The following is a 14,631-nucleotide window of genomic DNA, read 5'->3' on the forward strand; positions in this document are numbered from 1 at the left end:
CATAAAGATGTCAGTTCAGTTCAGTTCAGATGGCAGTCACAAAAAAAATATACTTGTATTTTGTTTCTGGTGTCTCCATCTACTCAAAACTTTTAAAGTTGGCAATAGGAGAGTTGTTAATGTATTTTTCTACTAAGTCCATTTATAGGCCGTCAGGCTGAAATAAATAAGTAAATAAAAAAAAAAAAAAATAACTGACTTCCTCAGATAAGTCACTTGATTCTGAAGCTGAGGAATCTAAACGGATTCTTTTAACTGGACAATTATGTTCCGACATGTCAATTTATACAACTACATCGTTTTTCATAGGAAAGCACAAGAATTATTTTTTTTCATATTTGTCGCTTTTAAACAATTTTTTATTGCTCTAAGTGATAGAATAAACTGACTAAAGAAATTGATAAAAAAATTATTCAACTATAAAATGAATCTATAGAAATAAAAAAAATTTTCTAACTTGTACAATATGACAAATAAATAAATAAATTTATTTTTATCTTTTCAATAAATTATAGTTTTGTTTATATTAACAATAGTTAATAGTTTTATCTATTTATTAAACAAATTTTTTTATAACTTTTTTCTTAAAAATTATGATATTAGACAATTTACAACTTATGTAAATCATCAGTCAAATTTTAAAATATGACCAAATCACAATAATCGAGTGACTTCGGTTATTTTCGGGAGTTAATCGTAACAGGTTCTAAGAATTAAATTTATTGACAAAATAGATATATATATATATAAATAAATTTCAAGATAAAGAATTATCTATTTTTCATGTTCATACTTGTTAGTGATATCAGTCAGGGCTAAAGTTAGTGATATCAATTAATCAAAAAAGTTACCGGTAAGTGTACACATTATAATGTATTAAATAAATAATAAATTTATATTGAAATATTATTAAATTTTAAAGATTAATAAAACAAGTAAAAAATTGACATGTCGGAACATAATTGTCCAGTTAAAAGAATCCGTTTAGATTCCTCAGCTTCAGAATCAAGTGACTTATCTGAGGAAGTCAGTTATTTTTTTTTTTTTTTTATTTATTTATTTATTTATTTCAGCCTGACGGCCTAGAAATGGACTTAGTAGAAAAATACATAATTAACAACTCTCTTATTGACATATAAACTTCAATTTAGTTAGTTAATACGTTTAAACTAGCCCTGATTAAACAACTGAATTCGACCGAATTAAAAATTTTAATTCTGTTATATTCTGTTAAATTCGGTAAAACCGAATTCAAAAGAATTAAAAATTTTAATTCTGTTCAATTCTGCAAAACAGAATTCAACTAAATTAATAATATCAATTCTGTTATATTCTGTTAAATTCGGTAAAAAAGAATTCGAAAGAATTAAAAAATTTAATTCTGCTCAATTCTGTTGAATTTTGCAGAACAGAATTCAACTGAATTAAAAATATCAATTCTGTTATATTCTTGTTAAATTCATCAAAATAGTATTTAAAAAGAATTAAAAATTTTAATTCTGCTCAATTCTGTTGAATTCTGCAAAACAAAATCCAACTGAATTGAAAATCGCAATTCTGTTATATTTTGTTAAATTCGGTAAGACAGAATTCAAAACAATTAAAAATTTTAATTCTGTTCAATTCTACGGAATTTGGCAGAGCGAAAATTAAAAAAATTGGAATTTTCAATTCTGTTCAAGTATGGAAAATAAATCTGAAAGATTGTAACATAATGTAAATTAAATACTACTGAGTTCTTTGAAATTTAATTTTTATATTTTGAATCGTCTTAAATCTTTTACTATCGCAATTTCATTGTTATTAAATCCTAAAACTATGATTAAAATAATATCTATGAAAGGATTTTTCATCCAAATGAGAAATATTGTTATCAATTTTTGATTTTTCCTTACCAAAGTCTTGTTTTAATGAATAAATTCTAGTGATAATAAATATCTTGCTGTCGAGCAAAAAAAATAGGATACACCCCTCGAGAAGTAAATAAGAAAGCCTCAGATTACATGTTTGTTAACCTCGGCTTCGCCTCGGCCAACAATTTTAAATGTGATCTAAGACATTTCTTACTTTACTTCTCTAAGTGTTAATATACTATTATGGCCGGGAAGAGAGTTCAAAATATTATAGAGCCAAGTAGAAAAATTTCTCGGATATGAAAATTTTGAATTGAGAAAAAAAATTCTTTCGTTAATGAATATTTATTCTTCGTACGAAATTATAATTACTTACTGTAGAAAATTTTATTTTATAATCTAAGTAAACAGTTTTATTCATTTCAGAGTACTATTTACTTAACAGGCGAGACCATCTTTTTCTCGGTTTTGCTCTCACGGAGTTCAACGGAACTATCTCTGTTGCACTCCCAACAGCAGAGTACAATTGCAGTTTCGATTGGTTTCTTGAAACGAATAAAATTTTGAAAAAACGCTTTGTGGTGAAATAGTTTATTAAATTATCTATTATCTCTAAAAACGTTTTCAAAATTTCCATTCGCTTCGCTAAACCGATTGAAACTGCAATCACTGGTCTCGGCTGTTAAGGAAGTTCAAGCGAATCTAACATAAAAATAATTTCCAACTTTGAGCTTTTGAAATTAAGTATACGTATAAATAAATACGTCATTTATCTAATCCCAAAAGTTTAAAATGATTCACCGCTTAGTTACTTAGATATTAAATTTTAAAAATCACATTTTATCTCCTTATACACGAGCTCTTATGGCGGACAAACTTTTGTCGAGACTTTAATTATTTTTCAATATTAACCTCCCAATTTTAACGGATAAAAACTATACACAAGAAACTTGGATTATTGCAAAATATAAAAACAATTTAATAATAATACATTACCGATATAATTTTTGAAATATTTAAAGTCAAATTTTATGTTTGTAACTCGTTTACCGTCAGCTATTTATTCGAATAAAGATTTGACAACATCGCGTCAACAGCTGAAAAAAAGAAAAGGATAGAAGTATAGTTACAGAGATGTTTAACTCACACACTCATCCACGTCTCTGTTATGAGTATAATCAAGCGCGCTATTGCCAAATTTGTTTATTTATTCCGGCAAGTAATAAATACGAAAGTCATTTTATTACTTTACTTTATTAAATAAGTAAAAATCATCAATTATTAAATTGTTTAAATTATTTTAAATTAAAATAAAGAATTTTGACGAATATTGGGAAGACTAAAATTAAAAAAAAATTTTAACATTATTTTGACTCATTAGTTACGCTCGAACTTCCTTAATTAATACAAAAATATTCAGATTTCAACAAAATTTTTAATTTGTTTTAATTCAGTTAAATTCCGAGTCAGAGCCAAAAATCCGAGGATTATTTCCAAATTAAATAGAATTCAACGAAATTGAACATTTAAAATTTATTTTAATTCAGTCACAGTCGGAGTCGGAGTCAGAAATTCGCGGATCATTTCCGAATTTGAAAGTCGTTCAAAATTAATTGCCGAAAAAACAGCTGTAGTAGGAAGGTACTGCACAAGCGCCCCTGGTGGAATAAAATGTACATAATATCTATAGATATAGATATATCACCATCCATGTTAATTTTACATGGATATATATAGATATACAGTCTTGTAGTTTTCGTTTTTTATTAATTGCAATTAAACGACACTGAATTAATTAATCATTCGCATTCAGTGACCTACAATCGTCGATTAGAATTTTTAAAAAAAAAATTTAACTCAAATAATGGATTTTTTCACAAGTTACAGTGTTTTCGGGTTTCACACATGACGGACAGGAAAATTTTTTGACCTATTTTAGTGTTTTTTTCCAATTCTATTGCAGTAAATCAATTTTTAAAAAGTATGAAATTAATCTCCATTAAATTATCTCGACAATAGTATGCAAAATATCTTGATTCCGTGAACTAACAAGGCTATAATAATAAAAATAGCCGCCAAAATGAGGCGAAAAAAATTTTTCGATCGTAAAGCACTCTCTGATGCTTCGCATCATGAGTCGTGCAATATGAGTAGTATACAAAATATAAACCTCGAATCTTACAATAACGTTATTGAACTTAGGCGCAGATATTAATGATGCAACTATTTATAAGTATAGGCTACCTCGGAGAACGTTGAAAATACTTGAGTGGCATATACTTAAATTAAAGGCCGCTAGATTATTTGTTGATCAGAAATTTGATAATTGGATTAGTCAAGTAATGGAAGAAAACCGATTTTACAAAAAATGTAAAAAAGAAGTTAAAAAAATGAAAGAAGAAAAGTTTTACCAGTTAACTATTTGTTATTATGATTTACTGATTAATAGTGTTGATAGAGTAGCCATGTATTCAGAGAATAAAACCATTAACAATGCGTTAGATTGGATCAACTGAAGATTAAGTTTCCGTTGTATGCTGAAATGCTGATATGTCACTTAAAAAGAGGACAGCGGCGTAATCAGTTATTAAAAAGTACTGTAAGGATGTGTGAAGATATTTTGATTGGTTTGCCTTATGATTGTGTGATTCATATTCTTAAATATCTGAGCGATGATGATTTATTGAAAAGTTTGGGAAAATTATTAGACAATTCTATTGTAGATGGTTAAATATAAGAATATGGATTTGATTTATTTCAGTTTTACGTAAATTTTCATCTGTATAAATAAAACTTTTACTTTGGAAAATTAGTTGTGTTTATTCATTGATTTCAATTACTAATTAAAACTTATGTAATAAATTTTTTTTTGCAGGAAATCCAAAAGTTTATGGGAGTCAATAGTTAAAATACAGTGTTAAATTTAGGCGCAGATGTTAATCTTTCTTGCATTTATGAAAAAAAAAGTGTGATAAATATTTGAAGCAGTTAATTAAAAAACATATTCTTAAACTGAAAGCTTGCCAAGTTATTTGTAAATGAAAAATTAAATGGCTGGATCAGTCGCAGACCGAAAGAGCAAGAATTTTTTAATAAATGTAAAAAAGAAATTAAAAAAATGCAAAAAGAAAAAATCAATCAGACGAGTAGCTTTTGTTATTTTGATTTGTTGAATGAGAAGGCCAGTGCGGTAGCGGAGTTTGTAGAGACTAATTCACTGGTTTCGGAGTTTTATAGCTCTCTGGCTGGATTTCCGTTGTATGTAGAAATGCTGACTTGTCATTTCGAAAGAGCACAGCAGTCTAATAGTAATGTACTCAAGAATAAATAGTTATAAGAGAATATAATTTAAAAAAAAATTTTTTTAAATATTAAACTTTAAAAAATTTCTTAAAATGTATTATTGGGGAAATAAACGGCAATTTTTTTTAATCTTAACTACGATTAAAAACTGAGAGAATTTTCATTTTTACACCCAAATTTGATTAGATCCAGTGAACAATTAAATTATTCATATACTTATGTAGCTTTTCATCTATATTTCAATCCAAATACTTTTTTTCGTAAAATTTTAAAGTTTGTTCAATGAATTTATCGTTTGAAGCAGATTTATGAAACATTGTGTCTGATCTGTCTATAACTCTAAGATGTAGAGTACAGTTTACAGTGAATATTTTTAAGCTAATGAAACCTCCATTGCCATCGTCATTTCGATGAATAATACCAATACCATCTAAAGGCCTAATTGGTGAAACAACTGGTTGAAGATCAAATAAGGGAATTGTAGTTTGACCAGCATCTTTCCAGATGTCTGTTTGACGAAATACTATGTAGTAATTGCTGTCAGTATTTGGATAATTTTCATATGATTTTGTCGGATTATCCGGCATCTTCAATTTTATTTCCTTTCTATAAGAATTTATAATTAATTAAATAAGTTGTATTTGAAAATTGAATTTTGTACCAGATATTGATGATAAAAATACCTGTCTCGACTGTACGAGGCCGGTGGATTAGGCATATTTTTTGACGTCACCCATATTGATTCAAATGTGCCTGTGTTAAGTGTACCGCCTTCATAAATAAAGTGTGAAATATAAATTTCTATTTCGATCGGACTCGTATTAAGCTCCCCAGGCCATTGCGGAAAGGAATGATTAAATCTGACTCCAGTGACTAGAGTTTCTAAAGGTCCTGTTACATCGTCGATGAATAATTTGTTTTGCTTCGTACCAATAAATGCATAATCTATTCCTTCTTCTAAAGGTGATGAACCATTTTCTCCTACTTTATAAAATCCATTTTTCGATTCATCATATTCGAAATCTTCTAATTCAACCCATTCAATAGTTGAGCGATTTATTTGACCGTCTTTAATAAGTTGTCCTTGTTGTATTTGAATATGAATCATTTTATCTTTTTCAACAAGTCGGACGCCTGTAACTACCCTGAAAAAAAAAGAACAAGATTATTGTCTCATGATAAAAAGAAGAATAAATGTTATTTTTATTGGTTTTTCAGATAAATGATTCTAATGTAAAGTACATATTGTTTGAATAATCAGAAAATTGAGGTCTTAAACTTATCGCACGAAGTGAAGTTGCATCAGCTCGTTCTTCTACACATTGACATAGACAATTGTCGCATCGATAGAGACCACTCATTGTTTGCTCAACCTTTAACTCTGTTCCTAAACATCTATCCCTTAGTCCATATTGACCGTTTTCACTATGAATCCATTGATAACGCCTTGGAGATTCACTAGGCTACAAAGAGTAATTCAATTTTTTGATTACCTAAATTTTAATCATTAAAAAGCACCATTTGGCCACACCCGATATGAAAAGGTAGGATTTTTCAACTTTCGCACGTTATATTAATATGCTAATTTTAGAGCACTCTTAAAAATTATAAGTTCAAGAGAAATTATGTATTAATACATTGAATAGTAAAAAAATTGTAGTTTATTTCATGAGCTATAACATGCAATTTACGAGATCACGACGAAATGAGCTATGCAGAAGTTATTTGAAGATAATGCCATAAAAGTAACTACTTTTCATATTTCTGCTGATTTTAAAAACAGTGAAAAGAAATAGAAATAATATATGAGAAGAAAACAATACAACTAAATTGAATGGAATTACATGAACGTTAATGTTCCAAAAAGTAGCCGTTACAGATATAATTGACAGAATTCTATTATCAATTATAGTTTTAAAGTTATTTGGAAAAATCTCGCAAAACTTTGATTTTCATGAAATTTTATGTAAATCAAAATTTAATGTACATTTTAACATGAGTACCTCTGCAATAGGCCAATTTCTACGGAAATTTAACCAAAAATATTTTAAAAATAACAGAAAACACTTACAAACTCACATAATGTCGATGTTCCAACCCATGAACAATTCCGCATAATTCCGCGACAATACCGTTTCGGACAGTAAATGTTTGATTTAGATGAAGATTTCCAGGTATAACATCGATTAATTTTATTAGCATTAATTTGACCACAACTTGTTGAACATGTTTTAGATGGTGTTACTTGAACTTCGTTGATAAGAATTTTTTGAAAAAGGTGACTAAATTCGATAAATGTTTCGTCTTGAGAATCAAATAGTTATAAATTAATATTCAATAAAAATTATTCATTTTTTCTATATTAATTTAGTACTTAGAATATGATGTGGTGGATCACAACGATAGATCTCTCTTGATGCAACTTTCATTTTTTTTTGTACTACATTTAAATATTTTATTATTCTTTTAGCAAATGCCAGAGCAACTTTTTGTATTTCTGTTTTATATGATGCTAAAAATTAATAACATTAATATTTAATTAATTAGCAACAATGAACCAAACTAACTGTTTCGAGGTTTTTGTTAAAAAAGGCTGGTAGCTTAAAACTTTTTAAATTTATAAAATTAAATACTCACTTTTATTTTTTTTACCGAATAGCATAAAACTATAAGCCATAGCAACATATGCCATGGTTTCGATGTGAAAAAGAATATCATATAATTCATTAAGCTGATGAAAAAATGAATTTTCTGTGTCACATAAATTTCGAGGATGAGATGCCTGTAAATGTAAAAATAATTAAAAATTGAATTTAACATTTTTAAAGGTATCATCGAATAGTTTTAATTGATTAAAAAAATGTTATATTATTGATTTATTATTATTAATGTGGCCCAAAAAAAATATTGTTAATAATTATTATTATTATTTCTTATTACTTCTTTATTATTTCTTTGGTTTGAATCATGTCATAGTAAACAATAAATAGATACAATAGATGTCATCAATACATTTTTGATAACAAAATACTTAAAAACTTACTTGTCTTTGTTCAAACATGAGCTGAAAAATTCCTAAACGTATGGAATCAGATGCTGAAGGTACCATAATATGATAAATTTTGTCAAGAATGTCTTGAGTTCCACCAGTTCCATGAGAACCAAGAACTTGAAAAAAATCATTTAGTGTACTTGAGTGATAAGGACTTTCAAAACCAGTTAATTGATCCGATATTTTATAGTGTTTATAATGCTTGTGTAACGCATCGATTCGTTCAACATATCCATAAAATTGACCCAACGCTTCCTCAAGTTGACCTTTTTGAGGAAAGCTGCGTTGAAATGTATTCACAATTTCGGCTAAGCTACTCGAAGATATTTCTGATAATTCTTGATAGGAATATCTCATTTTTTCAGAAATAATTCTTATTCTGGTCTCAAACTCACTATTGAGAAACGCATCAGATGATAATAATTCATTGGATATCTTTGTAAAATTACGTGCAAAACTGATTATGTCACAATTACTGTTAACAGATAAACTTTTTATAAAAATTTTATTTTTTTCAATTAGTAACGTTAGAAGTAAAAATATTGGTATTTTTGACATGATGTTTCTAACAACTGGAAATTAATGTAAGTCTAGTTAGGTAGCATATCTGGCTATGAAATCCCATTTAAAATTATCGTATATTTTGAAAGCAATTAAAAGTGAACACACTATTCATTTTAACGACAATAATGTTTTTTCAACTCTTGATTACAGCGAAAAAAACACCAATTTATAGCTTATTGTACGAAAGTTAGAGAGATTATGTAGTTAAGTTTGCAGCTAAGTTAAACTGGAAAATTTTATAAATTTAATTTCTTTTGATTTCTTATTTGAGAGCTTTAAGGGGGTATTCTAGTCTAGAAGCATGAATTTCAGGTAATTTTTTGAAGTGTCGTAAAAAAAAGGCAATCAATATTTTTACCATCCATTTTTGAATAAGTTATTTATTAACATTACAAGAATACAGAAAAAAATAAAAAAAGTTGAAAATTCAAAAAATTAGCAGCTAATGTCGCTAATGTCGCTATGGCATGAACTAGGGAAAAGTTGAAAAAAATTTTTTCACAAAATGGCGACTGCCTGAAAAAAAAAATTTTTTTTGTACTATTTTTTTTGACTTTTACGAATTTTTTAAAAATAGTAAAAATTTAAATTTGGGGATGATCCTAGTTCATACCATAGCGACATTACTCTAGATTAATAATCTTTTTTATTTTTTCATATCCGATTGCTAGGAGGGTTGGAATCGTGGGCATGGTCACGTGCCAATTTTTTGAGACCCCTCCCACTTCATCAGCTGCTAATTTTTTGAATTTTCAACTTTTTTTATTTTTTTCTGTATTCTTGTAATGTTAATAAATAACTTATAAAAAAATGGATAATAAAAATATTGATTGCCTTTTTTATAGGGCACTTCAAAAAATTACCTGAAATTCATGCTTCTAGACTAGAATACACCCCCTTAAACAAGTATCTGACAATATTTTGATCAACTTTTATTACAATATTATTCTAGTTATGGTTAAGAAAAAAATTAGTTTTCAGACAATTTTAATTTTTTGAATCGAATAGGTATGTGAATTAAATGATATAAAATAATTAAAAAATTATTATTATATTTCTATGAAATTAATGTAATTCTTTGGTATGGTTCATCGTTTACAATAAATATTTTTAAAAAGTAATGTTTTTTTTTTAATTTTTCATGGCTTCAAAAAAGTTATAGTATAAATTTTTTACTGAAATAAATTTTTACAGCATTAAATCAGATAGATCGAACTGCTATTAAAAAATTTATAATAAATTTTTATGAAAAACCATGTAACGAATATAATTTAATGAAAAAATTATCGTGAAATTAAAGTTTATTGTTTTTTTTTTATCATTTATTCAAGCTCTAAAAATGTACTAGAAATATAATTATTCACCAGATTCTAAATGTCTTACCCCGCCTTCCCTATTAATTTTTATAAAAATAATTTTATTATGAGTTGAAAAAATTTAATTACCCACAAGTTGATCAAATCTGTGGCATAATAAACAACTATAGTACAGTGGTAAAGTTGAACGGTAATATATAATGTATAGAGTTTGTGGTAAAAGTAATTAATTTATATAAATATCCAAATAGAAATGACATAATTATATAAATTAAAAAAATAAATGTGAACTATTTATTTTGATTGATTTTTTTGTTTTATAATCCATCGTTTTTAATTTATTATTTAATTCTCTAAACACAGTACTAGCTTTTTTAGAATAATAAAAATGTCGACCATCAGAGGAAAAATATTGTGTGGTATAAAACGAACTATTGCTAAGAAAATTGTTCTGAATTAGATAGTTATTTAAAATTAAGCAATTTTATTTATATAATTAAATATATATATATATATATATATATATATATATATATATATATATATATATATATATATATACATACATACACTGAAGTGTAGATATACATTTTTTTTTCATTACGAATCATACCACTTCGATTTATTTTGTGGTATCGATGTCAATTTATCTTTATAATTATTGATAAGTTTACTTAAATTGGCTTCATCGATAGTTGGTTTCTTCTGTCCTACTTTGGGCTAAAAAAATATTGATTAATTAATACATTGTATTATTTATATTTTATAAAAAAAAAATTCTTACCTTTATTTCCTTGCGAGATAAGGATTCATTTGTTTTCATTTCTTTAATTCGTCGTTTAGCTTTTTTATTTTTCTTTTCTGTTTTTAATTGTTCGCGGTGACGAAAAGCTTGTTCTTTCAATTTAAATTTAGCCCGTAATTTTAAAGGTGCTCCAGGTTTACTATTAATGCCAGAAAATTTCTGTGCATCCTCGTCCTCAAATTTTTCCTCATTGTTATTTTTTAAACGTTTAACTGGAGGATCAGAAGATTTATTATCATAATCTCGCTTGTTGTCTTTCCATAAAGGATTTTTTTCCCGGCTACTTTTAATTCGACGTTCTTTTGCATTAAGAATTGTTTTACTTTCAATTGAAAAAGCAACAATAGGTCTCTGAAATAAAATAAAAATTTATATTTAAGCAATTTTTAAAGACTTAATGGTATGAAAATAAGAAATTGTAAAATTTGTAAATGAGTAAAATAATTACCTTTGATTTAGAAAATATGTTTGGATTATTATTAATCATCCGAAGTGCTCTTAAAGCATCTTCATGTTTTGTAAAAGCTACAAATGCAAATCCTTTCGACGTTCCATTCATTTCGCTGTTTTTATTGTTAAGATGACGCATTATTCTCGCTTCAGTTATAAATGCTTTAGGTCCAGCATGTTTTAGAAATATTGTCTTAAGAGTTGAATCTTCGAGATTCGGAGGTAAGTTATGAACAATTAATCTTACTCTTGATACAAACATCGTTAAATTACGAAGCATTTGAGATTTCCATTGCTCTAGTTCTAAACGTTTTTTCATATCTGCTGCAGAAACACCCTGTGCTGCTGGACTACCAGCCATAATAACACCTTCTTTTACTAAATATAAATTTCTCGAATCTTTAATTTTTCGAGATTTCAATGAATTTCCGTTGGCAAGTTCATTTCGATCTAAAGCTCGGTGAGGATCAAGTACTTGATTGTGTAAACGTAACTCTGTGCCAGCTGATAAGCATTTTTCTGCATCTTCAACATTGACAAATTTGACGAATGCTGTGCCTTTAGAATGTTCTGTCAAAGAATCTATACAAACTAGTGCATAATAGACTGGACCAAACTGTTCCATACACTTTCGTAATTCATCATTTTTCACGGAAAACGGAACATTCTTTAGAAAAACGGTTTTGCCCTCAGGAATATCATGAGAAAGTACACGAGGTCGTGGTTTTTCAGATTCTTCATCTTCTTTTTTTATACAATTTTTATTCTGATCTTCATCTTCTTCACTTTTTAAGTCATAATCATCATCATCATCATTATCTGTTTCTTCGTCATCATCTTCATCATTGTCGTCATCTTCTTCATCATTATCATCATCATCATTATCATCATCATCATTATCTTCATCTTCATTTTCATCATCACTTAAAACATTTTCGTTAGAAACGCTATCTCTTTCTTTAGTGTCTTTACTATCATCAATTTCTTCTTCTTTAATATCCTTAGGTTCTTCTTTAATCTCAGACTTTTTTTGAAATTTTGATTTAGCTAAAGCTAAATCTACAATAACTGGCCTATCGCAAATGGGTTTCATATTAGCGTGAAAAACAGCTTTTCTAGCACTTTGAACATGATCAAATTGTATGAAAGCACAACCAGTAAATTTCCCATCTTTTTTCAACATGTTGATTTCTTCAATGGTACCATATTGTTGAAAATGCTCTTTAATTGTTTTTTCATCAGCCTAAAAATTATAAATTATTTTCACAATTTGAATCTAATATTAAATATAATTAATGAAAAAGAACTTACTTTAAAAGATAAATTTCTCACTACGATTCTAGATCGTTTTTTTCTTTGTTTTAATTTTAATTCTTTTCTTTCTTCAGTCGTTAATTTCTTTTTAATTTTTATCGGTTTTTTAAAATTCGATTTACTTTTATCAGAATCATCCAATTTAATGAAATCATCATTATCTGCACTTGGTTCTTCCGTAGTTGTGGGAGTTTCTTGATCTTTTTCATTGTTATTTTCATTTTGTTGAAGTTTCTCAACGAATTTAGACTTTTCAATAGCCCACGTACTGGTTATTGGTCTTCCTAAAAATTAAAGAATGAAATAATAAAGAATACTATACTTGAGTGATTTTCAAGTATTAAATCTAGAAGAAAAAAAATGACCAACCAAAGAATTCTTTTTTATTCGTTTTAAAAATAGCTTTCGATGCATCTTCTAGCCTTTTGAATTGGATAAAACCACACCCTACAAGTTTACCGTCCGGTTTTCTTAATAAATCTATTTGTTCAATTTCTCCAAAAGACGAATAAAATTTTCTAATGTCATCCTCTGTAACCTGCAGATATTAGAAATAAAAAGAAATAATTAGTTTGAATTAACAAGAATAACTCTAATAACACACCTAAAACTATAATAATTACTACCTTGAATGATAAATTTCTAACAATTATTCTGGCTTTTTTATTCTGTACTTGAACATTATCATTGTTATTTGATTCTTTTTTAACAACTTTTCCTTGTTTTTTTTTATTTCGATAAGCCCACGATAATTGTTTACGATCTTTTCTCGGACCTAGAATAAAATAAAAATAATTAAAGAAGCTTAATAGTTTAAATCGAAATTACTTTTTCATCAGTACATTATTTATATAAATATTAAGCTTACCATCCATTTTTTTCATAGCTTTCATTTTTATTTAAAAAATATTTAAATCTTCAGCTCAGAGTCATTTGCAGGAATAACCTATAAAAATTCAATTTTTTAAAAAATTTATTTGCATATTTTTTTTATTTATAATTAAAACAAATAATATGATTTGTAAATAAATTTTAATTAACAACTCCAAAATTAAAAAAAATATAATTTACCTGTGTTGTAAAAAGACAATCAATTAACAAAACTGACTACAATAATAGTACTTATACTTGTACATCAATATCACATATATATATGAAAATAAAAGTTTTTGAATACAAAAATAATTTATTTATTATTCACACAAACAAATGTCAGACACTTCACAAATTTGTATTTATAAAGAAAACACGATTTTCGAGGTAGCCGTTTTTAACCTACAAGAAACTAAAAACCATGTGCTTAAAAGTCTTTAAATAGTCCCATAATAAAATTGAGATGGAATGTATGTGAAACCAATTTATTCGTGTTGTGATTGGTTGAAAATAATTATTCTCATTCTGATTGGTTGAAAGTGAATATCCTATAATAAAATTAAGATGAAATCCTATAATAAAATTAAGATGAATCCTATATCCTATAATCCTATCCTATAATCCTATAATAAAATTAAGATGAAATATCCTATAATCCTATAATAAAATTAAGATGAAATATATGAAAATATATGTGTTGCAAACTATTCGTAACGTGATTGGCTGAAAGTAATTATAATATACATAAATCCTATAATAATCCTATAATAAAATTAAGATGAAATATATGAAAATATGGGCTCGTTCAGGTTTACTAAGTTCTGAGCAGGTGTTATGTCGTAATAACTATAATGCTTTGGGTTGCATCTGGCAGGTGACACTACTTGTCAGATAAACCATGATTTAAATGTGTTAATTAGTTACATTTATAATTTAAATTTATATTTATATTTTAAATAAATTCAGAATTCCTAGTTGATTTAATATTTGATTTAATTGCTGAGTTTGGTCGTTGAGTGCACACGTGTCTTCGAAAGAGAAACTTTAATGTCGAGAAAATAATACAAAGGAATATTGTATTAGGTTCTGAAAAACCATAAA

General features: G+C 26.9%; 3 protein-coding genes and 1 long non-coding RNA gene across 5 annotated transcripts in view; 1 reads left to right on the plus strand and 3 right to left on the minus strand.

Moving 5' to 3' along the window:
* Positions 1-7,650, minus strand: part of LOC123262575 (alpha-tocopherol transfer protein-like) — a 16,051-nt gene extending 8,401 nt beyond the window's left edge. The window contains exon 1 of the mRNA XM_044724816.1: positions 7,643-7,650. The gene's annotated coding sequence lies outside the window, so the exon portion shown is untranslated. The remainder of the gene's footprint in view (positions 1-7,642) is intronic.
* LOC123262579 lies at positions 572-4,809 on the plus strand. Its single transcript, XR_006508991.1, has 2 exons — positions 572-853; positions 4,729-4,809. It is a non-coding gene; the product is annotated as an uncharacterized LOC123262579 (long non-coding RNA).
* Positions 5,276-9,069, minus strand: LOC123262568. Its single transcript, XM_044724804.1, has 7 exons — positions 8,200-9,069; positions 7,794-7,938; positions 7,531-7,668; positions 7,228-7,460; positions 6,399-6,619; positions 5,840-6,301; positions 5,276-5,762 (listed from the first exon to the last, which is right to left on the minus strand). The coding sequence occupies exons 1-7, from the start codon at positions 8,764-8,766 to the stop codon at positions 5,396-5,398; spliced, it is 2,133 nt and encodes a 710-aa protein (XP_044580739.1). The 5' UTR covers positions 8,767-9,069; the 3' UTR covers positions 5,276-5,395.
* A 1,592-nt stretch (positions 9,070-10,661) lies between these two features.
* Positions 10,662-14,033, minus strand: LOC123262567 (RNA-binding protein 28). Of its 2 annotated transcripts, XM_044724803.1 has the most exons (9): positions 13,729-14,033; positions 13,526-13,603; positions 13,284-13,432; positions 13,027-13,195; positions 12,655-12,941; positions 12,245-12,586; positions 11,342-12,187; positions 10,873-11,244; positions 10,663-10,808 (listed from the first exon to the last, which is right to left on the minus strand). In XM_044724803.1, exons 2-9 carry the CDS (start codon positions 13,548-13,550, stop codon positions 10,689-10,691), a joined length of 2,310 nt encoding a protein of 769 aa, XP_044580738.1. In that variant the 5' UTR covers positions 13,551-13,603; positions 13,729-14,033; the 3' UTR covers positions 10,663-10,688. The 2 variants fall into 2 exon arrangements, with proteins under 2 accessions (XP_044580737.1, XP_044580738.1); XM_044724802.1 differs by having other exon boundaries at positions 10,662-10,808; positions 11,342-12,586.
* Positions 14,034-14,631: the final 598 nt, after the last annotated feature.

This window comes from Cotesia glomerata, linkage group LG4 (genome assembly GCF_020080835.1).
Source record: "Cotesia glomerata isolate CgM1 linkage group LG4, MPM_Cglom_v2.3, whole genome shotgun sequence".
Classification (NCBI taxonomy): Eukaryota; Metazoa; Arthropoda; class Insecta; order Hymenoptera; family Braconidae; genus Cotesia; species Cotesia glomerata.

What these genes read in the sequence shown, in the direction of transcription:
- LOC123262568 (XM_044724804.1), bottom strand. Translation starts at nt 8,766, where the DNA reads ATGTCAAAAATACCAATATTTTTACTTCTAACGTTACTAATTGAAAAA. An exon ending in TCTGATTATTCAAACAATAT is followed by an intron (nt 6,302 to 6,398) that starts GTACTTTACATT and finishes TTTTTTTTTCAG; the next exon opens with GGTAGTTACAGGCGTCCGAC. An exon ending in GCCTCGTACAGTCGAGACAG is followed by an intron (nt 5,763 to 5,839) that starts GTATTTTTATCA and finishes AAATTCTTATAG; the next exon opens with AAAGGAAATAAAATTGAAGA.
- LOC123262567 (XM_044724802.1), bottom strand. Translation starts at nt 13,550, where the DNA reads ATGAAAGCTATGAAAAAAATGGATG. An exon ending in AGCTATGAAAAAAATGGATG is followed by an intron (nt 13,433 to 13,525) that starts GTAAGCTTAATA and finishes ATTTTATTCTAG; the next exon opens with GTCCGAGAAAAGATCGTAAA. An exon ending in TTAGAAATTTATCATTCAAG is followed by an intron (nt 13,196 to 13,283) that starts GTAGTAATTATT and finishes TAATATCTGCAG; the next exon opens with GTTACAGAGGATGACATTAG.